At 36.3% G+C, this 24,625-nt stretch overlaps 1 protein-coding gene across 1 annotated transcript; it reads right to left on the bottom strand.

The window, feature by feature from the left end:
- Window positions 1-4,765: 4,765 nt before the first annotated feature.
- LOC104611668 (uncharacterized) lies at window positions 4,766-9,662 on the bottom strand. Its single transcript, XM_010278836.3, has 2 exons — window positions 9,158-9,662; window positions 4,766-5,232 (listed from the first exon to the last, which is right to left on the bottom strand). The coding sequence occupies exons 1-2, from the start codon at window positions 9,461-9,463 to the stop codon at window positions 5,113-5,115; spliced, it is 426 nt and encodes a 141-aa protein (XP_010277138.1). The 5' UTR covers window positions 9,464-9,662; the 3' UTR covers window positions 4,766-5,112.
- Between the last annotated feature and the right edge of the window lie 14,963 nt (window positions 9,663-24,625).

Here is a 24,625-nt window from a genome sequence, read left to right as displayed (position 1 = left end):
TCTATGTCCTGAACTTAGCTTGCAAAATGTATTGTTCATTTCTGGTTTCCACTACAATTTGGCATCCATTAGCAAACTCACGTCACAGTTTAACTGTGCTACCATATTTTTCCCAACTTTCTGCGTTTTGTAGGACTTGACCTCCAAGAGAGTGATTGGGGTGAGTCTACTGCGTGATCGACTATACTACCTGACACCAGCGAGCTCAATGGTGGCTCTGCAAACTCATGTTGAATCTTCTGGTTTGTGGCATACAAGACTTGGCCATGCCTCTTATGATCGGTTAGCCTTCATCAAAGATCTTCACATTACTATACCTGCTACTGTATGTTGTGATACTTGTATGCGTGCAAAGCAAACTCTCCTGTCTTTTCCCATTAGGAATCCTAGATCAACATGCATTTTTTCTTATTTCATTGTGATATATGGGGGAGCTATAATTAAGACACCATCCCTCTCAGGGGCATGGTACTTCCTAACAATTGTTGATGACTTCCACATGGATGTATCTATTGAAGACCAAATCTGAAGCCTATACATATCTTGTCATGTTGTGTACCATGGTCAATACTCAATATGATAGCAAGATTCAATGTGTTCGATCTGACAATGGTTCGGAATTCTTATCTAGTCCTATGAAGAATTTCTTAGCTGAACATGGTATCATGCAACAAACCTCATGTGTAGATACCCCACAACAGAATGGGGTGGTGGAAAGAAAGCATCGACACCTCTTAGAGATTGGAAGAGCCCTACGATTTTAGGCCAAATTACCAATAAAGTTTTGGGGAGAATGCATTTTTACTGCATTTTATCTTTCCACACCCATTGAAATTTTACAAGGCCAAGCACCTTCTTATGCACACTTTCCAACCTTTGGCTGCCTCGCCTATGCTACTACAACTCGCCATGGTCGTGATAAATTTGCCTCTCGATCTAGGTGATATACCTTTCTTGGTTACCCTCATTGACAAAAGGGGTACAGACTTCTTGATACAACTTTTCGTCTCATGAGATGTCGAGTTTTCTCAAGATGAATTCCCTTTTTTATTGAAAGTAAACAAGATGATAAACCATTGGACTTTGTTACACACTCGCTAGTTATTCCAGCACTAGCATTAGACGATGGCTTTAATATTTTCACCCATAAAGACTTAGGACACTCAAATATTACTAAAACCACTGGGTCACTCACATATGATGTACTCGTTGCAGCTAAGCCCATGGTGCCCATCACACCTGAATCTGAACCCATACCGATTACCGCCAACTCGCCATCCATCATGCCTGTATTAGACCCTCCTAATCAGCCTATTCACAATAAACGTATTCTAGCCCATCTTGCTGATTACGTTTGTCCAACCATTTAGTCCAATAATGGCCCACATGCTTCATCCACTTCTCACCCTATCTCCAAGTTTCTCCATTCAAGTGCCACTGTCCATCTTGAGCCTACCATATGTAATGATATAAGCATGCCTAGAAAGGTGAACGATGGAGACAATCAATGGCAGTAGAATTATTGGCTCTTGAAAATACTTACACATGGACTCTAATAGAACTTTCACCCGGCAAAAAGCCCACCAGCGGTGCAGATGGGTTTACAAGGTCAAATATAATCCAGATGGCACAATTGAGTGCTACAAAGTATGACGGGTTGCAAAGGGATATTCACAAGCCAAAGAGATTGATTACACTGAAACCTTTGCTCCTGTTGTAAAATTAGCAATGGTGTGTTGTTTACTCGCTCTTGCAGCAACACGAGGCAGGGAACTTCACCAAATGGACGTGAACGCTTTTTTTCATGGCTCTTGATGAGGACGGATTTGGCCCCCCAGTGAAATTATGACACCTGACACCTCATACCAAATAAGTGCAGCCTCTTGACAACTAGACAGGTCGAGTTAGCTACAGGCAGCTCGGCACAGGTAGCTCACCACTTACAGGCAACTCGGCATAGGCAGTTCGCCATAGGTAGCTCACCACTTATAGGCAGCTCGGCATAGGTAGCTCACCACTTACAGGCAGCTTGGCATAAGCAGCTCGCCACAAGTAGCTCACCACTTATAGGCAGCTCGGCATAGGTAGCTCGCCACAGGCAACTGGCCACTTATAGGCAGCTCGCCACAGACAGCCTGACATCTTACGAATAGCTCGGGTAGAAGCACCTCGGCACATTACCGGTAGTTCGGTGAAAAGCAGCTCGATGCAAGGTAGCCCGTTGTAGAGCAGCTCAGCGTATCGTAGGAAGATTTCCTACTTGACAACCGTACCTACCAAATCTGGAGACTGCTCCCACGACTCTAGCCAAGCGGCGTCGTGCCTGCTAGTCCCTGACAAGCGTCCCCTGTCTGGCAGGGCCGTACCCTGCAACGGTTACCTGCACCCACCAGCTCAGCCCTGGCAAGTAACGGTTGCGACAAAGAATCAAAGGCGGTTACGCCAGATCTGTCAGAACATCGCTATATAAGAGCTCCAACCCCCCAGAGGGGAGGGGGATGAAAAATAGAGGTAACCCCTGCTCTCTAGCTCTCTGATTTCTCTAATATCATCTTCAAGCTCTCTACTATCAGAGTGCTAACTTAGCCATCGGAGTGGCCCCGCCGAGTAAACACCCCCGGGTCCTCTAATTCAGTTCTCGTATGTTCATCGGCTTCCACCATCTACAAAGAGGAGCAGATCATCTCATGCTGAGGACAGTCGGGTTGCACTACACTAGGAGGCTCGCCACCAAGGCAGCGCACCCAACAGTTCATCAAGGTAACTCACCACTAGGGAGCTCGTCACCAAGTAGCTCACCACTAGGGAGTTCGTCACCAAGTAACTCACCACCAGGGAGTTCGCCACCAAGTAGCTCACCACCAGGCAGTTCGCCACCAGGGAGCTCAATCATTCTCTGAGTCACAGGCCACCTGGGAATAGGTCAAATGACGAAGTACTTAACCAAAAATTGATACATCACGAAAAAAAATTGGTACGTGACCAGAAACGGTTACATCAACTCTCTTCAGGAAGAAGTATACACGATTCCTCCTCTTGGGATGCTACCGCCAGCAGACATGTATGCAAATTAAACAAATCAATTTATGGGCTTAAAAGCAAGCATCACATAATTGGTTTAAAACATTGGCTTGCGCGCTCAAACAACATGGCTTCCATCAGTCATTGGCAAACAACACACTATTCACTATGAGCAGCTCCAATTCATTTCTAGCTGTTTTTGGCATACGTCAATGGCCTTGTCATAGCCGGGGACAATCTTAATGCCATTAATGATCCCAAGAATTATCTCAGCAATTGTTTTTTATATTGGACATTCTTCAAGAAGCAGGCATGTTAGGCTGTAAACCCAGCCCCCTTCCAATGGAACAACATCATCGCGCCTAGTTGGTCCCCCTTCTAATGGAAATAACATCTTAGACTAGAATCTAGACCTCCACTAGACAATCCCGCTTAGTTAGTCACCTCATTTACTTAACCATCACAAGACCGGAGCTCAGCTATGCAGTACACACACTCAGCCAGTTTATGGGTGACCCTCGACAACGCCATCTTGATGCTGCCATGCATGTACTTCGATACCTCAAATCAACTCCTGAGCACGGCATTCTACTCTCCAACAGCGATCTGATTTTAAGGGCCTACTGTGACTCAGATTGGGCAAACTGTCCCTCCACCCGACGGTTCAACTACTGGCTACATTTCTTTTCTTGGTTCATCCCCACTATCTTGGAAAACCAAGAAACAACCGATAGTCTCTCGTGCCTCGGCAAAAGCAAAGTACTGCACCATGGCTACTACCACTAGCGAGCCCCTTTGGCTAAAACGATTGTTTACTGATTTGGGACTCATTCTCAACCCATGCTATCTATGACACATCAGTTCTCGCTGGCTGACATATTTACTAAGGCATTAGGAAGATATCACTTTCATTCTTTGCTCTCCTATAGTTGGGCATCCATGCTCCAAATTGAGAGGGAGCATTAAAGTCTTACAAAACAGTTACACGGTTAGAATATAGAATACCGACTCCACTCCACTGTCGTACTCTAAATATTCATCATACAATGAATCAAATATACGATTTCCTTCTTTTCTGGTTTTAGAATATACGAAAACCCATCCTTTTCTTTAAAGAAATAAATTTTGTGCCTGCTCCCAATCCCACCATCCGCTTTCAGGCAACGCTACCGAAAGCCTGCTAGAGCCAAGTGTACCTAAAGGCAGCATTGTTAGAAGGCAGTAGGCACAATTCCAACTGATTTCTATTAATGTCCCTTAGATGTGTTTAAACTTTAAAGACTAGAAAAACAAGGCTTTTACAGATGGAAGGCAGAGTCATTCAAACCGATCTGCATGGAATTGCACATGGTAGAACAAAACTATTTTGTTATAACAGGAATTACAAGTTACAATCTTGCATAACCGGCAGGATAAAAAGGGGCGAATTCACATAAGCTAACATAGCATTATAGAAAATTTTTGTAGTATACATGCTAGTATTGGTTCTTCGCTCTTGCATGGGCAGCCTCCCCTGTACTCAGATAGGAAAAAAAGCCTTTCTGGAGTTTGTGGAGTGTCAAAATAGTTACCTCAATAGATCTGAGCGGATTCAGCCCTTTTAGGAAATATTTAGATCTATTCTGCTGGCTAAACATAGATTTTTGGTACATAAGGAGAAGTTTAAATTAAGTACGTGATTAGATGACATAAAGCTATCAAAAGATTCAAAACTATTGCATTCCGTCATATATCTGGCAAGAGGTAAAATATAAGAAACCATTATATTGCCAGACCAACTGTAAAGCTCCAAAATGTTAAAAGATTCCTAACAAGCTAAACAATGAACAATGGAAAAACGGATTTTGCATTCATATACCTACTTGCTAAAGCAGGAGAAAAGCTTTTTGAAGAATGCAACTAATGGCTCTTGATGTTCACAGTGCACTTAGATTGACGTCTGCATCCTAGAGAACCTTATAGTTAAATGAAGCACTTGTTTTTAGTAATAAGATCAACTGAACCCAAACGCCCATGTAGACAAACACAGACACAAAAAAAGGAATGGAGGATTTTTCAGCTTCTGAATTTGCTCTCCTGCAATGTTGACCTTCACTTGAGGAAATGAGGATTAATCAACCCTGAGATCTCAAGAAACCCCACACGCTCTCTCCCTCCAAATATGGTCTTCAGCTTCTCATCACACACTACAATCTTTTTGTTTTCAGGATCCTGGAGTAAGCACATAAAATAAATCAGTACATAAATTCATCAAGGCAACTCGTAGTGTACATGTTAAGTGCATGCGGAGAAGAAAAATAGATGCTAATAGTGAAAAGGAGCATAAAGTGGTGCACCTTTGGTGGCATGAGACATGTTCTGCTGAACAGGGATTAAGCAAAACAGCCCATTGAGGTATGACATGTGAAACAAATGAATATCTAGCACGCATCCTCGACAATATCTTTTCCTCATTAATGTTTCTAGATAGGAAGAATGAAATTCTACACTTATTTATGCCACTCAACTCTCAATATGTACCAGAAGGTTGAACTCATAAGATATCCAATTGTTTTGTAGCAAACGTCTGGCATACACCCTGGATAATATCTTCTTATCGTTAATGTTTCTAGATAGGAAGAATGGAATTCTACATTTATCTATGCCACTCAACACTCTATATGTATCAAAAAGTTGGATTGATAAGATATCCAATTGTTTTGTAGCAAATACTTGTTCCCACCTCTCATAGATGTCCATAAATCCATGTGTTTCTCAACTCAATGAGTAAGACTCACTAAAAACAAGTCAGATTCCAACTCCTGTGTCTGTATCCAAGCAAAACCAATTGATACCAATAGCAGAATAGTCCTAATGCCTCTATTTGCCACTGATTGATTACGATATCAAGTTTTCTAATTTCAGAGAAGAAACATGCATCTTGCATGGTGAAACCAATAAGAAAAACATTTGTGTTAGACAGTTTTGTATGCCCTTAGCTCCAATCAGTTTTGATGTACTTTAGACATTTAGTGTAAATGAATAAAGTGCATGTTTGATTCATGTTATGTGGTATGTTTCTGTGTAAGACTCTTAAATTGGACACTTAATGAGACTCGTGTTAGTTTAGAATGTTCACAGCCGTTGGATAAGTCTGGGGAGATTTATCCTGCCAAGGCTAACACTGGTGTGCTGCCAAATGTTGGGGTGGTCTGTCTCAGCCGCCAGGGTGAGACCCAAGGCACATGCAATGTAGGATTACTTGAATCTTTGAACCGAACCAGATTTTCAGTATTGCCCTGGACCTTAGAGATTGATGGGCAAAACTGGAAAGTTACACCTGACCTTTAGACTCGATTATGATACAGCACTAGGCATCGGATTGGGCTGTCTTTGATATGCCAATCAGTGAGATCCTTAACGGGAGTCAAAACCTGGGTATGTTGGGACAGCCTGAGAATTCATCTGAGTGGATGATCATAGTGACAGGATCAGCCCCTTTGTCGGACAAAGGTAATGATCGAGGATGCACTCTCTCTGATGGAAACCAAACTACCGGTAGTTGATTTCAATCGTTGGAATTTTGTTCTGCAAAATTTATATATATATATATGGTTTCAAAATGTTTGCAAATGGTTTTAATTCTCGGGATCCATGTGAGCAGAGAGTGCAACACTGTTCCTTGCAGTCGAGGGAGAGGTCCTCTATTGTCAGACAGTGTTTGATCATTATGGGTTGAGAGGTCAAGTGTAAAGCCATTTAGGGTTGTACCTGATGGGCTAATCTTGCATCTGCCCATAGTCCCTGGGTTTTTATAAGATGGCTTGGCCCAGGGACCACTTAGTGCAAGTGTTGGGCCCATCGAGTCCATGTGATGGGCTCAAGGGGTTTACTGAGCTCTCCAGTGAATTCGGCTAGGCCTTGTAACAAGGGTTGGGCCGAACCCATGTGGCTAATGTGTAGATCAATGCTTGGGTCCCACGCCATACCAAGAAGCCCAACTGGGCAGCAGTTCGAACTGGGCTGATTTGATCAGTCACTTAAAGGGGCGGATCTGAGATTAGGTCAAGCCAAAAGGATCAGGTCTTAACTCTATCCACTCATGGAGACCAAATTCAAATTAGGATTTGAATATGGTAACCTCCTGATAAGATCAAGAGTGGGCTGGTATAATCTGCAGATAGGATTAAGAAGACTCCTTATCCAAATACAGATTTGGATTAGGATAACTCCTAATGGGATTAGGAGGTTTCTTAATCACTAAGAAAGAAAGAGGAGAAACCCTAATTCGAATTACAAGAATTCAAACCTTAAGGGAATTCGCAGAGAACACTGCAATTTAGAGATTGGATCTCAGAGAAACCCTAGAGAGGAGAAAGCGGTTCGCTACCTTCTTCTCTAGTCTTCTCCTCCAGCAGCCGCCGCCGCCATCTACTGCCAGCTCGATATCTCTGTGAGGGAAAAGATCAAGAAAGCTTCTTGATATCAGTCTTTGCTGAAAGACTGATCATGTGTAATGCTCATTGCTTCCATCGAGTTCTTCAGAAGGACCTGGTTCGTGGAACGAACACTGATGGTTCTGCTCCATCATCACTATGTCATCTTTAGTGAGAGCGGGCGGTTCTTGGAAGTTTCTTTGGGCGTGAACACCAACATTGGGAGATACTGTTTCTCCAGATCTGGTTCGGTTTTGGTTCAAGTTAGATCCTTGAATACTGTATTCCAAATATAGGGAATGTGATCCCCAGTTGGAAGAAAGGTAAGAAATTTTTTGAAATTCGCCCACCCATTCCGCACCCTTTTTGGCGTCCATATGATGGATCTTACCATTCTTTCAGTTGCAACAGTAGGAACAAAATGTATAAGCGTAATTATTAGTTCCTTCTGCATAACTTTAGATGAAGATTTCCACAAGGCTGTGTTTGGTTTGAAGGAAAAAGTAGGGAAAGAAAGGGAAAGGTAGGGAAACCTTTACAAACCTTGTATAAGTTTCCCTACCTTTCCCTACTTTTTCCTTCAAACCAAACATAGCCTAAAGAAATTAGAAGAAAAGGTCACTCTGACGAATATACAATGGCTAAATTCCAAAATAGTCAACCAAAGTGATACTAGTGTGGAACCCAAAAAGGGACCATGTTGTCCATAAAACTCTAACAATGTCAAGTGATAAGCATTTAATAGATTCAGACTAACATGAAAAGTTCAAATATATTATAAAACTAGAATCCTTCAGAAAGAAAAACAGCAGTTTATTTTTTTGGTCGATTCTCTTTATGTCTGTTTTTATGATTTGGAGCTTGGAGGCTAGTTGTTCCTGGGCATGATTGGTCTTCGTGATTTACTCAGAGGGGGAGGGGTGGGAAATGAAACTGCACAGTTTCTCAAGAAAGGAAGAAAAATTAAAAGAAAAAAAAAGGAAAACTAAATTCAGCAGAAGGGTGAATGCAAACAAGTAGAATAAATATAGAACTAGAAGACAATTCAAAATTTATAAAATTTGAAACAATGCTACAACAGGAAAATCTGACCCATGCTCTTCAAGATGAAAACGATTCCTAGTAAGTCATATTCAAACATGTTGAGTCCGCACCCCAGATAAAATCAACATACAAGAGTGCAAAAGGTTAAGAAAAATGGTAGTGTAGGTACAATAGATAAGACATAATGTTAGATTGGTTTTGAATGTGACTGAACAGACCAAGTTCATACATACAAAAGTGCAAGCAAAAGGGGAAAAGAATAACAAATAAAAACCAGTTGAAATGAAGGTAACTTATGCTTCCAATCCTTTGCGGAAACGAGGAACCCAACAAAATGCAACGTTGTCCAGCTATGGAAACATCCCGAACAAAACGCAAACCATTTAAACATATCAAACAAGTAGTTGGTCGTAACTTAAAAAATGGAGGGAAGGGGAGACTCACTAGGAGACAGTGGCATGTGAAGTTATTGAACATATACAACCTTATCCAGGATTAAAAAAATAAAAAAGAAAAGAAAAGAGGAATCTCCTACGCAAATCCCCAAATGTAGTCTAAACATAGAACCAGATGGATATATTCAAAGAAGAACATAACAGACATGACAGTAATAAGATAATACATTTGTACTCTCATTCATACTGCAGGAGAGGGAAAGCAAGTAAAGAAGGATGGACCTGGAGATTGTGCTCCTTGATGTAAGCCCAAATCTGTTTGAGGGCTTGGGTGCGAGGGATCTCCGGGACACCGAGAAGCGCTTGCATTGCTGGAGAGATTGGTTTGGGCTTGGTGATACCCCTGGGCTCTCGTTTCTTAGTTGTTGCAGGCTTGGAAGAAGCGGCACAGGTTACGAAGCGAACCATGCGCTGGTTGGCAAGGGAAGGAGAATGAGAAGGAGCGAGGCGGAGAGTCGATGAAGACTTAGCCCCAATCGATTCTCTGGCTAAAAAGCTCGAGCAACAATACCCCAACGACATGGACATTTTCTATATTTCCTTTTTGTTCTGCAGACGCACTTAAATAAGCAAAATACCGTCTACTTCTCCCTTTCCCTTCTCTCTCACAGTATAAGAAGCAGAAGCAGATGGATAGGAGAATTGGAAGGATTTGTTTGTGAAAACAGAGAGCCCGCCCTTGTGGTATAACAGATAGAACCAAGGAGACAAAGGAGGATTGGAGGATTGAGAAAGATATTATGGATGGAGATATGCAGACATGTGACACAAGGTCCCAATCTCGTACTCCCTACTCACATCTATCCATTGGATACTGAACAAATCCATATTTGATTGGGCCTCGATGAATAGATTCTTCGAGAACATGGAATAACGTGGATTAATATCCACCGTAGACTGGAAAGCTCCCTCTTTTCCCATAAAAACTGAAGTGATGTCAACGGTGAATTAAGTTCTTTCTTCTCACTTTCTCGGATTAGTTTCTTTTATTAAAAACAATAGCCGATTAGCCGTTCAAGTTTCTTTTATTAATTTTGAATTAACGTATAAAATGACATTTTGACACGTGGCGAGCATTTGGTCTGAAAGGTGGACATAAATATAGACCAGAAAGAAAATATACGTTCCATGGTGCCACGTAGAAGATGCCCGAATGGCTCATGCCTTGGCCCACCATCTTGAAGCATTTTAGGGGTTGATTTTGGCAAATTAGAAAAAAAAAAGCATTTATTTAAAAGAAAAAAAAAAAAGAAAGAAGCATCTTGCCTTGGCTACATGGGTCCGAGAAATCTGGCAATTGCTCTATTATACCGGAAATACAAGATATATAAAAAAATTTTATGACCAATATATAATTATAAACTTGAAATGTGGTATTTATCAAATTTACAGATGGATTTTGATTGGCCAAAGCTCTTCGGGCACCATGTCTTTCTGCATCATATATTTCATTTCAGCTTTTCTTTTTTATCATGATCATGTTTGGGTGAGATTTGAGATGTGAGTTGGTTCGGTTTCAAATTAATACTTAGAATTCATCATCTAAGGGTCTGTTTGGTTTTTAGTATCAAAACCTATCATGTTGAGATCATAGGCTCTAACGTTGGTTCTAGTTTTGATGGTTCTGACCTCAGTTCCAAAGTCAACATATGGAACTTGTTTTTTCCTGCTTAAGGAAAAATAATAATAAATAAAGCATATGAGTGTCTAAAAATATGGTCCTTAATTACTTTGGGTATAAGAATAGGAGAGCAAGTCGGGCTGGGTTCTATCTGGTTGAGTCAACCCTAACCCAATATATTGTTCGAACCTAATCTTAATTTTAGTCAAATTCTAAATTCATTTAGGCTTCGTTCTCTTTTCGATAAGTTATATACCTGAGTAAAAGCAGTTGTTTGAGTAAGTTTTTCCTGGTAACACTTACCCAGGTAAGTGCATTTACCCATGTTCTTTTATTTATCATGTAAATAAGGCAATGACCATTTTAGCCATAAGAATCCATTATTAAAAAAGAGCATTTTTGTCCCATTCAAGTGTTAGCAACTTTCCCCCTAGGTGGGAAAGTTATTTACCCACTGGGAGATGGGTTACCCAAGAAAATAAACTTTCCTTACTCCTCACATAAATCTGAAAAAAAAAAAAAAAAAAAAAAACATGAGATTCTTGGTCAATGAGAACCAAAATCTCATTGACCAACTTTCCCCCCTCTCAAAATCTAAAAAAAAAACACCCCTTTAGGTTCGAATTGACCTAATTACTTCACTTCTTTTTGCTTAAATTTTATCTTGAAAACACACTTTAGCATTATTATATATATAAAGATATGGTAACAAAGGAAACATGCAGTAATTTTTATTTTATAGATAAATACATTAGCTGATGTATGGTACAGGCATACACGCATGCCTGCATATTATGTACATGCAAATATGAAGAGATGTGTTTGGATTGCCCCAATGCCTCATCCTTGATCCAACCAGAAATTAAGTTAAGTTGTTAATCCTACCCTGAACTTCAACCCAACCCTAGCTGAATTTTTCATATTGGGTTTGGGGCCTTCGGGCTAACCCAGCCCAAGTTACCCCATGTGGGATTGGCAGAAATTGATGCAACTATCAAGGCCTTATTTGGTTTATTGTCATGGACCTGCTTTTCTAGATTGAAACTCGTCAGAACGACTTGGCTATTACCTTGATGAAATTAGTTACATTATTTTATAATAAGATAGACTCTGTATTTGAGCAACATTACAAAGAGTACTTTGCCAAAGTAATTTACCCAAACTATCAATCTTTGATATGCTTCTACACCGGGGCGCATTGACATTACATGGAATCGACATGGTTTCTATTAATTTGAAATACGAGTGAACAGGTGTATCACGTAATATTTAATACCCCTTATCTTCCATCACATGCTTCCATTTCAAGTATGTGTTTGATATACTTTTTATTTATTAAATAAATGTTTGTATTTTATTTGTTTTTAAAACTGAGAAAGTATTTGATAAATTGTTTATTGATAATTAGGCACTATTAGGTGCTACATCAACGGTTGAATGAGTAAATGTTCAACCATTGGGGCAAGTGTTAAAATGAAGCTTCCCCCAATGGTTGGTGTGCACATAAATCAAACTCACTTTTGTGAATATCAATGCATACAGATGAACATGATGAGAAAAATGTTGATTTGGCGATAACATGATAGTGTTTGGATAAACGCCTATCACGAAATATCTACGGAACAAAACACATGCCTATTCTTTACAAAAGAACCATCGGTGTGGTAGCAGATGTTGGATTACTTCCTCCAGTTGACCTCTAGTATATTACTCATTCAATTAAACAAAAGAAATCTTTCAGAAGAAAGAACCCAAAGGAATTTCCAAAATATTGGCCTTCAGCCTCTATACTGTGATTCGTGTCCTCAACTCAAGCAGGAATGACAATCTTGACCCCAACCCGTTCTATTGGTAGGTCAATATGGGTCGAGCAACCCATTAAGGTCAATGGAAAATGGTCAAGGTGGGTTGGGTCAAGGGCACCCATTAGGGTTAGGATGGGTTGGGTTGACGATTACGCCAAGTCTCATAAAAAATGTATTTAAAGTGACTCAAATTCAAGGCCACCTAATGCATCCACATCTTGTAACAATTCCAAGCCACTAAAGCACATTTCATTTCATGTTTAAAAGTGAAATAAAATAGATTTTATTAACTTTTCTTTTCACATGCAATTTAAACAAAAAGCATATATTTATATTTAACAACTCTAACTAAAAATTTAAAAATAATATTAAAAAATTATTTTATAAACTAAAAGAATAAATAATCTATCAAATCTATATTTATATAAAAAGATGATTTTTAATATCAAAAAAATTATATAAATAGAATATTAATAATAGAATAATTATTTTAATACTTAAAATTTATAAATTCGCACATGATATAAATCTTAAATTTTTTATATATTTTTTATAAATTATTAACTATTATTTTAATATACATTAATAAGTAATAACAAAATATTTATTATTTACAAAAAATAAAAATATTATATAAAATCATTGAAGAATATAATATTAAATTGAGTATATAAAATCCACTAATCTACATTTATTTAAAAAATGACTTTTATTTCATCAAATTTCTAGAAATAAAAATATTAATAATGGAGTATTTATTTTAGTAATTAAAAACTATGAATTTTTATATGATATGCATTTTAGAAATTTTAACAAATTTGATATACTCTAAGTTAAGATTATATTTTTATAAATAATTAATTGATATTTTAATTTGAGTTGCTTTTTTGTTAATTTAAAAAATTAAAATAGTAAAATAAAATAATAATTGATATAATAATTAAAATATAATAGGCGCATATATTTTGTTTTTTGGTAATAGGTGGATATGTTTAGTGTCTTGGACTCTTCATTGATTCATTATAACTGAAATTATATGTTATCTACCCATCCCAATATATTAATTGTAATATATTTCTTCATATATCATTAAAATTTACCTTTTCTATGTATTTATATACTATTTTGTGATTATTTTGATCTTAAATTTAGTATTATTAATGTATTTATTAAAATTTACGTTTCCATATTTTATGTCTGCATCCATGCATTTACAAAGCATATCCATATTCGAGTTATTTGATATGATACCCAATACCTAATACCAATACTTTATTCCTTGGTTTTAGTAATTCAAAAGACTTTCTTCAGGTCGAGGGTTTCTGAGTAAAGGTCGAGGCTTCCTCCTACCATTTTATACCATATTTTTATGGTATGTTTTCATGTTTTTTGGTGTTTTCATGCATTTTTATTTTTTGTTTTTTTTTTGCATTTTTCTAGTATTTTTGCAAAAGTTATGCATCTTTTTTTTGCAATTTTTTGCTATTCTCTACATTTTCTATAATTTTTGGTATTTTTCTGCATGTTTGCAATTTCTGGTATTTTTTTGCATTTTTGAAATTTCTAGTATTTGTTGCATTGTTTTGCAATTTTCTAGTATTTTTTCTACATTTTCTACTATTTTCCTGCATTTTCTTTAATTTTCTGGTATTTTCTACATTATTTCTATATTTTTTTTTGTATTTTTCTGTACTAGTAATTAAGCATGTGAGCGCATGAACTTTTTTTCATATTAATTACTTGAATTTTAGATATATCATAGTTAAGATAGAAATTGAAAATTAATAAAAGTAACAATATGGTTAAAAATAAACTTAAATACTTGTACTAAATGTGCACCTACAGAAATTTTAAATTACAATAACAATTATTATTATTATTATTATTATTAGTGTTATTACATACTTTTTATCTTTTGTGTTCTATCTTTTTTTTTAATATTTATTATTAAATTTTGACATCATGAATTTCTTTGAAAAGTTAGATTATTGACACGCCATTTAAATAAGAAAATAGCTATGCTTTTGGATCAATTTTAAATTATATATTTCATCTACATTATATACACAATTTTTACTTACCACAATTAATTTTTGTTTGACATAATTAATATATAATTTTTTATATATTTTTTTGATTACTTGTACTTTTTTATTATTTTTAAATATTTATTATTTAACTTTAATATTATTGATTAATCCATTTGACCCAAACCACTAACCCACGACCAAAAAGAAAAATAGTTTAATTTCTAGGTTGACATTAAATTTTGTATTACATTTATATTATTGATAAAATTACATCTTATGTATAATATTTATTTTTGTTCAATATAATGAATCTAGAATATTATATATGTATCCAATATTTTAATTTTTATAAATATATAACATTATATCTTATGTATAATATTTATTTTTTTGATTCTTTGTATTTTCTATTTTTAAAAATTTTATTATTTGACTATGACATCATTTCATTTTTAGGTTGATTTTAATTTTGGCATTCCATTTTCATCATTTACAAAAATATTTCTTACATTTCATACATGCCCGGTTCTTTTTATTTTTTATTATTTAATTATTGCATTATTTATTAATGGATTTGACCCAAAATGGTTGAATTGCTCACCCACAACTGAGAGGGAAGAAAATGGTTCTATTTTCAAAATATTTGTTTTTATATTATTAAAGTTAATGTTGTGGGAGAGGGAAGAAAATGGTTATGTTTTCAAAATATTTGTTTTTATATTATTAAAATTAATGTTGTGGGTTTAATTAGTACAATTTAATGATGAGAAAAGATATCTTAAATATATAATTTAATAAGAGAATATACCTTAAATATGAGATTTAATGAGAGATAATAGGAAAATAGTTTTACTTCCAGTTGGATTTAAATTTTACATTTCATTTCCATCATTAATAAAAACATTTCTTATTTACCATCAATGTTTTCAACTTGTTGTTGACCTGGCCAATTGAACCATTCAAACTGTCACTCGGCCTCGATTCTAGGTTTGGTTCTGTTGGAACTCCCCCTTTTGGTTAGAAACCATCTAACTTGGGTGGTTCAATCCTTGATCTGTTCAACCCAGTAACCAAGTCGTAGGTTGTGCACTTAATAATGTGCAAAATTTTGGAAGCCATAACTTTGCATTTTGATGTTTGATTGGGGTTATCTTTTTTTTTTTGAGTAACTTCGTGAAAAAAAAAACCCTATTTTGGCCCTAAATTGCAAATTTTAATGTTTTTTATAAATAAAAAATTTTAAATGAAATTAAAAAACATAAATAAATGTAACAAACTACATATATTATATGTAAAACATAATTATACTATTTATTGGTAAAATATGAATTTTTACACACACACACACACACGCGCAGTGTTGACGTAGAGCGTTTTGACTCATCTAACCTTGATAGTCGAACTGGTGACCTGTGACCTAAAGGTAAAAGCGGGTCAGCCTCCAGGTCAGTTTTTGAAACATTTTTTTCATACTTATTTTTGTTTAATATGTCAAATATATGATGTTAAAAATGTTTTCATTTTTTTTAATTTTTATGTTTTTTGCATTTTATATATATATATATATATTTTATTTTATTATTTAATTGTGGCAACATGGATTAGCACATTTGACCCAAATAATTTAATTTCCTACCACCACGTAGATGAAAACACTATTTTTTCCACATAAATTTTAAAAGTAAAAGTTTTTTATGTTATTGAAATTATTAATTTATTATGTATATATTTAGTTATAGAATTTAATGATGAGAAGAAAGAAAGAAGCCTTAAATATATGATTCAATGAAGATAAATGCAAATTAATACCTTAAATGTTGGATTAATGAGAGATAATTGAATTATTGAATATCTTAAAATTAACTCTTTTCAATTCATTTAATATCATTAACTAATTACCCTATTTGCCCTCATTTTTTATCAATAAAATTTAAATATAGAGGGGTAAATTTTGTCATCACAAATTCTAGAAATATTCTTGAGGCTATTCGTACTTTTTAAAGTAGTATAGATTTTCTGCATTTTCTACATTTTTTATAATGTTTTGTTGTTTTTTTGCATAATTTATGCATTTTTTTAGTGTTTTCATGCATTTTTTGGTATTTTCTACATTTGTTTTTGTAATTTTTCTGCAAAAGTAATGCATTTTTTTTGCATTTTCTGATATTTTTGCAATTCTTTGGTATTTTTTCATCTTTTGTATTGTTTCTGAATTTTCTTGCATGTTTTTTTCTCATTTTTTATAAGAGTTTTGCAATTACTAGTATTTTTTCTACTTTTTTTTGCATTTGTTTTGGTATTTTTTGCATAATTTTTGCATTTTCTGCAAAGTTTTGGTATTTTTCTACACAATTCTTGCATTTTCGGGTATATGGGTCAACCTGACCTGTTTCTGCCACGTGGTAGCTTTGGTAGAGATTATTCTCTCAAAATTGTTTTTGTTTGGATATATGGGTCGGTTTGACCTGTTTTTGCCACATGGCAGTCTTAAGAGATGATTCACCCAAAAAAAAAGTTGTTTTGGTATATGGGTTGACCAGACCCGTTTCTACCACACGACAACCTCGAAATAGTTGATTCTCTCAAAAGTTGTTATTTTGGGCATACGGGTCGACCCAACCCGTTTATGTATTTATAGGTGAGGGTAGGTAAGGTTCAATATGGGTGGGTCAAGTGGGTCAATATGGATGGGTCAGGGTTAGGGTGGATTATGACCCTTTAATAAGCATTGATGATGGGTGATGGTGGGTTGGTGAGTCAACATGAGTGGGTTGATATTCAACCCTTATCTAACCCAACCCAACCCACCCATTTTCCACCCCTAAACTCACGTGCCCAAAAAATTTTGATCGAATTTTGCAACAATTGCTTTTTAGGAAAACTGTGAAATTATTCGAGGATAAGCATTAAGGCCCCACCCCGTTTGGCATCAATTCTGGAAATTCTCATTCTCAGAATCCTTTCAGAAAAGAATGGATTCTATGAATTTTCCTCTAGAGAATTGGTAGGTATGTTTGGCACAATCATCTTAGAAACAAAAATCATATTTGGCATCACCCCATTTCTTGGAATCAATTCTCTAGTTGACCATAACTTTTGTTATCTGAAACCATTTTAGGATGGTCTTGAGAGGAAATAACATGATTGTTGGGCAATGACAACTTGAAATCAAAATTTCCTTATGTGAGATTGCAAGATTTAAGACATTCCCACTACTAAAAGATGGTATTACTGATTAGTCCTTATTTTAGAAAAGGCGATGAGTGATTCAAGAAAATGAAATGTTTGAAGAGGAAGCAATGTGGTCAGGGGGCAGGAAGAAATAGATATGAATCTTAAGAGAGTGGAAAAGGTGAAACTAGGATTTATGTAATCTACCCTAAACATTGAAAAACACAATCACATTAACATATAACTGAAAAATTCAATACACTCTTTCTCAGTTTCAACAACACGTCATATACCTAAATGAACAAATAATACATTTCTAAGTCAAGAATAACATGAAAGAGATGGATTGTGGTCTTCACTTTCAGCTCCACCGAAACCCCTGTTCAAGTACCACTATTGCCCCCACCAAAAAGGATCTCAAGTATCGGTGCCTTCACCAAACCGAACACAAAACGTTAAACCACACATATACAAAAATAAAAGCATGAATAATAATAGAGCAAATGATGTAGAAATTATTCATTCTCTCTCTTCCGTTCGGTTTAAATCATAGAAAATGGGGAGAAGATAATTTTTATATTGTTTACTTTGGAGGATAGCATAGAACAAGATGGAACCTATCGTTTCCTTTCAAAGAGAAGCACTGTCAGGGCCCAATGAGAGGAGATCGGCCCCTGCAACTGGGCAAAAACCAGTTTTCTCCTCTTACAGATGTGAAACGTGTGTAAAAGCAGATGGAACTCCTTTGTTTTTTAGGGATTTCGAATTGGGTGAAATGGCTAATACCTCATTGAAATAAATATTAAGAATTGGAATCCCATGGTTTTCAGTTTCAATAGGTTTTGTGAGATTTAAAACAACGCAAATAAGGGGAAACAAAGATATATGGAAGTTGACCACCGGCTTCGATGAACCTCTAGGAAGAGCTCCATATAAAAAAAATATTCTATCTTCAAGTAAGAGGTTTATACCTGTGAACGATCAGATCAGAGGAAACTAAATGGTTTTGAGATTTCTAGATTTTCTGGGAAAAAGATTAAACAAAACATGTGAAATTTTTGTCTTTCGAACAAAGTTGGAAAATAAAACAATAAGAAAAATAAATGAAAGAGAGCAAAGACATTCCTGCGAAGAGACCAACCACCACGACATTGGAGAAGGTGATGTTACCGTTAAAGATACGTTGAGGGAGTGGGAGAGGAAAACAGTGAATGTGATAGTGTTTTTGCGTAGTTTTACCCAAATACCCATGTCTACACGTGAACAAGATGCCACACGTGTTTGTAAAAAAAAATTTAGGGGTTTTTACCGTTCAATCCACCCTTAGGTGGAGCTACTAATAGACTAGGGGTGCACTACTGGACTAGGAGGGGGCTGCAAATTAGATTTTTGAAGGGGATTGCAGTCCAAAAATGGGATTTAACCCAGGGTGTAGCGAGAATCAACTTGGGTGAGAAGTGAAAAATCGATAGAATTATTGGCTTTTTTCTCTACCAAACAACCATTCTCATCCTCAGAATTGTCAAAATCGATAGAATCGATTCTTTGGAGTGATGCCAAATGGAGGCTAAGCATCTAAGCCTTGTTCCAACTTCCAGCCATATGGGATTGGCTTCATAAATCATATTTTTTCACTTCATTCTATTTGTTTGGTGTCTGTGAGAAGCGGCAGTTCGAGATATATGACCAACAAGTTTTTACATCGATTGCAAACCTGACAGAACCCTTATTTTTGGCCTTGAGACCAAGTGTAAAACACATTGGTGGAGTCGAAAAATTGAAGTTATTACTGTTGGATCATCCAAGAAAAGCTTCATTGAAAAACACAATCTGCCAGCAGCACGGTATTTATAATAGGCCAAGACTGAAGAAATCCCTCGCAACTTCATGAGACATCATATTTGCTTTCCGCGGAACTGCATTGACAGTGGTCTGACCGAAAGCTAGAGTTCAAAACTATAGCCCACTGGGAAGAAAAGGCTGGCTGTGGGACTTGTTTTGCTTCTATATCTCCATCCCCTTGAGGAGATTGATAGCCTCACATGCATTGGAATAAAATCAACCTGTACGTAGCTTTGGACCCCTAACTGCAAAGCCCGACACTCAGCTTTAAGGATTGAACCATAACAAATGAGATCACCTTTGGAGTTATGACCCTTCCATCCAAGCTTCGGGCCCGCAGGCTATACCAACTTTTAAAGTTATATTAAAAAATTTCTTAGGGGTGGAGGGAGACAGATGGGCACAAGAGATTTATTGGATGAGAATATCAAGATGATCTTCCATTGATGCAAGTATATATATATATATATATATATATATATATATATATATAAATAGAGAGAGACTACAAGGAGTTCTGATTTCTTACATCCGGTTTTGTGTGTGCAACATTAGAATTTGCATAGCACTCCAACTCAAATATGCGAACCATTTAAACGGCCAGTTTGCCTCTGTTAGTTTTTTTTTATTACTTAAAAAAAAATAAAAGAAAAGGTGAAAACTTTAACCACAAGACTATTCCATCACAAACTCTAATATTGTCTATAAAACCCTAATCACTTTTTCTTTGTTTAGCAGAAAATGAAGGAGAAATCAGAACTCCAAATAGAGATCTATACACTCTACTTCCCATACCTCATGAAACATGGGATGAAGAAATTAGAAAAGTTTATTGTGAATGGGCACAAATCTATCACTCCATACATGATGATCTCCACAAATGAAGACATTGCGACAGAAAACTCTCAAAGGAAAATAAGGGTATTGAAATCTTGCCCGATGAGTATTGAAAAACGAAATTGGGGTGGAAGTCATTTGCAAGAAATTGTTTCAGGTGCCCATCTTTTCTTCTTCACTTGAGTACTCTACTTTCTTCAAAACACCTACACCTGCAACCCATTATGAACTAGGTTCGGTAATAACTCCCTTTTTAAGTCAAATTTATAAAATGGCAACTCTGTTTTCTAATGATGGTATTGAAAAAAAATCATGAACAGAAACACAATGGAAACTTCACAAATTAGGAAGCATGTTAACGTTTATTAATTTTGCCCTTGAACTTATCCCAACTTCAAGATTTTTGAATCTTTACCTCAATCAATTGGATATAGTATACACTATAAAGTCATCAAAATAGCAAGGTTTGCAGGGCTAGGTTTGCTGCTTCAGTTCTCATTTGCGGAATAAGAAACACTGAACCTTGACTTAGAGAAACCAAGTTTACTATGGAGAAGCTATGTTACCACTTCAGTATAAACAATTCAACACCAGAATTTTTTTCCCTGCAATCGTTCTTTAATGGCATCCGCCCCATGGAAGGTCCAGGTCTGAACAATTTTCTATGTATTTTTTACTGTCTGTCGAACTGGGTGGTCAAAAAAGTATCTATTTTTATTCTCTTTTAAATTTTTGGTTTGAAAAAATTGAGATATTAAAGAAAATGCAAACGGTTCCGTTAAATGACTCGCAATATGACCTGGGATGCAGTGCAAAGTCTGACATGTCGTAATGTATTTGGGAATGCACTCGAAGACACACGTAACCAAGTGCAGGAAATCCGAACTCGAGTACAAGAGTTTGTATATCTGGAAATTATTATAAGATACAAAAAATAAGGGTGTAAACGGATCAAATTCGAATCGGATCGGGCAATATCCAAATTTGAATCCGATATTTGAATTTGATTGGATATCTGATGGATATTAAAAATTAATATTCGAATTTGAATCCGATTAAATATTCAAATATTCGATTAGTTAACTATTTTAAATAATTAATAAATATTTTATTAATATAAAGTATATAAATATATAAATTATTTATATAACTTAATTATTATATAAAATATTTTATATATTATATATAAGAATTAAATAATTAGTCGAATTTAGATATTATCGAATCGAATCAGATCATATCCGAATTCGAATCCGATCAACTATTCGATAAGAATAAAATATCCGAATTCGATCAATTAGATATTCGAATTACCCGAATTCGATTCAATTATGTCGAATATCGAATTCGAAATTGGATTTTCAAATATCATTGACACCCCTAGAGAGAAGTAAGGGTATCATTATCTCTTTAAAGTTTGAACTCACGTCAGGGGACCAAGGAGTCATGGCCCCCTCTATTGGTTCAGAAATCCCTATTTGTGATTGTAAATTTTTTCCTTCCCTCTACTCTCCACCCCAATAGACAATAGTTGCCCCCCCCCCCCCCCCCCCCCCCTATCAGCATTAGGTTCATGAAAACCCAGAGAGGCAAGAAACGTGGCCAACTGCTGAAATCGAGCTCTAGGGGTCTGTTTCAGCTCATGTAAGCCTTTGAAGATGACAAACAAAGTTGGGCTGAGTGGTATCAATGAAGCCCATCAAGAAACACATTCTTCTTTATGTCCAGTTATCGTATACTCGTATTGGCCAGACAATAAAGAGAACGCAACAGAACTAATAGTGGTGTTTTTAAAACCCATGGGCCACAAAATGGGCCTTATACCGTTTGATGGTACCATTATTTTATGTCTATTTATTGCTAAGTGCTAACAATTTTCATACCTAGCTAGTTTAGGTTTAGGTGGAACCAAGGACCAATTGTTGTTTCTCATTAAGGCATCAAATTCCTCTCACATCATGACTTGAAGCCATTGAAGCAAGTGGGCTCAGATTCAGCCTCTGTACATGATGCAAGTAATGCTGGTGGAATATGATACTTATGCTCAGTTTGGAAAGAATATATATATGGAGTGCAAAGCCCTGTATTTTGTGTTAATTTATATGTATTTGTACTGTAGAAATTTGTATTTGTACTCCTTTCATGCTAAGCCTTAGTGGCCATAAGAACCCGAGGACAACGTGTCCTATCCTGCAAGCGGGTTACTATTTAGATGATGGCGAGAAGGGGCTGAGTTCGGTTCAGGTGGTGGTGGATCAGAGATGGCCCGAGAGTCGTTCATAATAGAGTCTATGGAACAGGTCTGAAGAATAGTAGGAGATGGGCCGGAGCACAGTGTAGAGACATCTAAAGCATGTGAACTATCAATAATATCTGGACTGGAATAAAGGGGCCTAACCTAGAAGGCCCATGAGAGCAGAGCAGTGTGGCGATGAGGTTAGCATATTAGAGAGCAAATGGTGGAGAAAAGAAAAACACCGATCGAGGTGGTGGGCCCACAGGAAGAGGGCAAGGTGCACGCATCGAGCCTATCAAGGTTTTTAAAACCGGGCCAGACAGGGAACAGTTTTGGGTCCGGTTCCTAGTTCAAACAGTGACTATCTGGCCTAAATGGATAGCCTGCTCTGATAAAAAATAATAAAAAAATTAAAAACTCAGAAAAAGGCCAAAAACCATTACAGGTCAAATGGTTTGACAGTCCAACAGCCCGGGTCAGCGATTCACTTATTAAATCAATGATTTTTGGCCGAAAAACAGTTTTGGGGTTAAACGGAACCATTTAGATGATCGGTTCCTAGTTTTTCCGGTCCTACTATCCGGTCCTGTCGGGTTTTGAAAACATTGGAGCCTATATTGCAGCAATAGAAATATCAATAAATGGCATCATCAGAACAGTAAGTGTGGTCTGTGTTTCCTCTTTGCAGATGCAGATCCATTTTGGGCATGGGTATGTAGGTATGACAATCGATGTGTAGTGCCAAAGTGACCAAAGTAGGTAGCCAAGGACCGATACTCCCCATCCCAATCGATCGAACTGAAAGTATTTGGTTTTGGTGCATAATAAGTTTTTAATTTCAAAACACATGAATAGCATCAGGTTTGTGTTTTGAAAAAGGCAAAAAGCTGTGCCCTTCACAAAATGTAATTTTCTCCACTTAACTTGATTTGGACAAAGAAGTTTAGCTTGGATAGGGTTGGTTTCAGAACAAGAGGAAGAGATGTTTGTTGATAGTACTATGGGCTCTGATACCAACTTAAACCACACATAGAGACAAGAAATCTATTAGGTGAGGTACAATCATGCATGGTTGAGAGGGAGAGAGAGAGAAAGAGTTACTCTTGTTACTCATAATCCTCTGCTGACATGAAAACACCTTGTGGGTAGATCTGGCAAAAAGTTGACCCAATCTGCGAATCCAACCCAACCCAACCCGAAAAAATAGGGTTAGGGTCTCATATTTAACAATCCGAATGTGAAATGACTCGATCCGACCCAACTCAAAAAAAAAAAAAAAAATGGGATTGGGTTGGGTTGGGTTGGGTCATGGGTCAACCCGCTGATCGATTGTCAAATCTAATTGGGATTATTTAATTTTTTCTATTTAATCTTTACTTTTTAGTGTTTACTCTTTAAATTGTTAAATATTCAAGTTTTTATATTTAGAATTTTAAGGTTAATTCTTTTAATTTTTACATTTTTCATGTATTTTTTCTTTATTTTTTAAATTTTAATTATTTTTTGGGATGACCCGAATTGACTCATGGGTCAACCCTAACCCGAACATTTAAGGTTAGGGTCTAACAGCATTTGACAACCCAACGCAAAATTCAACCCGATCCGAAATCAACCCAAAATACATTAACCCAACCCGATTGCCCGGTCTACTTGTGGGTAACCCTTCTCCAAAAGCCCATTGAAATGTAATTAACATTGAAGTTGGGTTGAGTTAGCATGATTAATAGACGGCCTATTATGACCTAACTTAATGTACTAGATAATCCATAATTTATTAGCTTATTTGAACACGTGTAAATACTTAAATTAGGGATGTTGGCTTCTATAATTATGTCCCTACAATGCTCTACAAGCATGGTTATTATATTCCTTGGGAGAGAAGATTTCTCCTCAAGACAGCCAATGACTAATCTAGACCTTCCTTGCTTCCGAAGGCCACTAACTCTATTATATAGATTCATAAATTTTGTTCTGTAAAGCAAAAGATCCATCAACTCCAGCACTTGTCTAACTTGTTTGGCCACCGTGCGAGATTGGCAAATGAGTGGCTTGGGTTGAGGTTATTTTCATTGGATTAGGTGGTCTGTCCATAACATCCACAAGGCCAACATATTGGTGTTCTTGTATGTAATTGTCATCAAGCAACTT

The sequence above is a fragment of the Nelumbo nucifera genome, chromosome 1 (genome assembly GCF_055504915.1).
Source record: "Nelumbo nucifera cultivar China Antique chromosome 1, China Antique-T2T, whole genome shotgun sequence".
NCBI lineage: Eukaryota > Viridiplantae > Streptophyta > Magnoliopsida > Proteales > Nelumbonaceae > Nelumbo > Nelumbo nucifera.
Note: the sequence above shows the minus strand (reverse complement) of the source record. Positions and strands in the feature narration are given on the sequence as shown.

Coding starts and splice junctions, on each gene's coding strand:
- LOC104611668 (XM_010278836.3), bottom strand. CDS start 9,463: ATGTCCATGTCGTTGGGGTATTGTTGCTCGAGCTTTTTAGCCAGAGAA. Junction 5,233..9,157: donor TCAAGGAGCACAATCTCCAG/GTCCATCCTTCT, acceptor TGCTTACTCCAG/GATCCTGAAAACAAAAAGAT.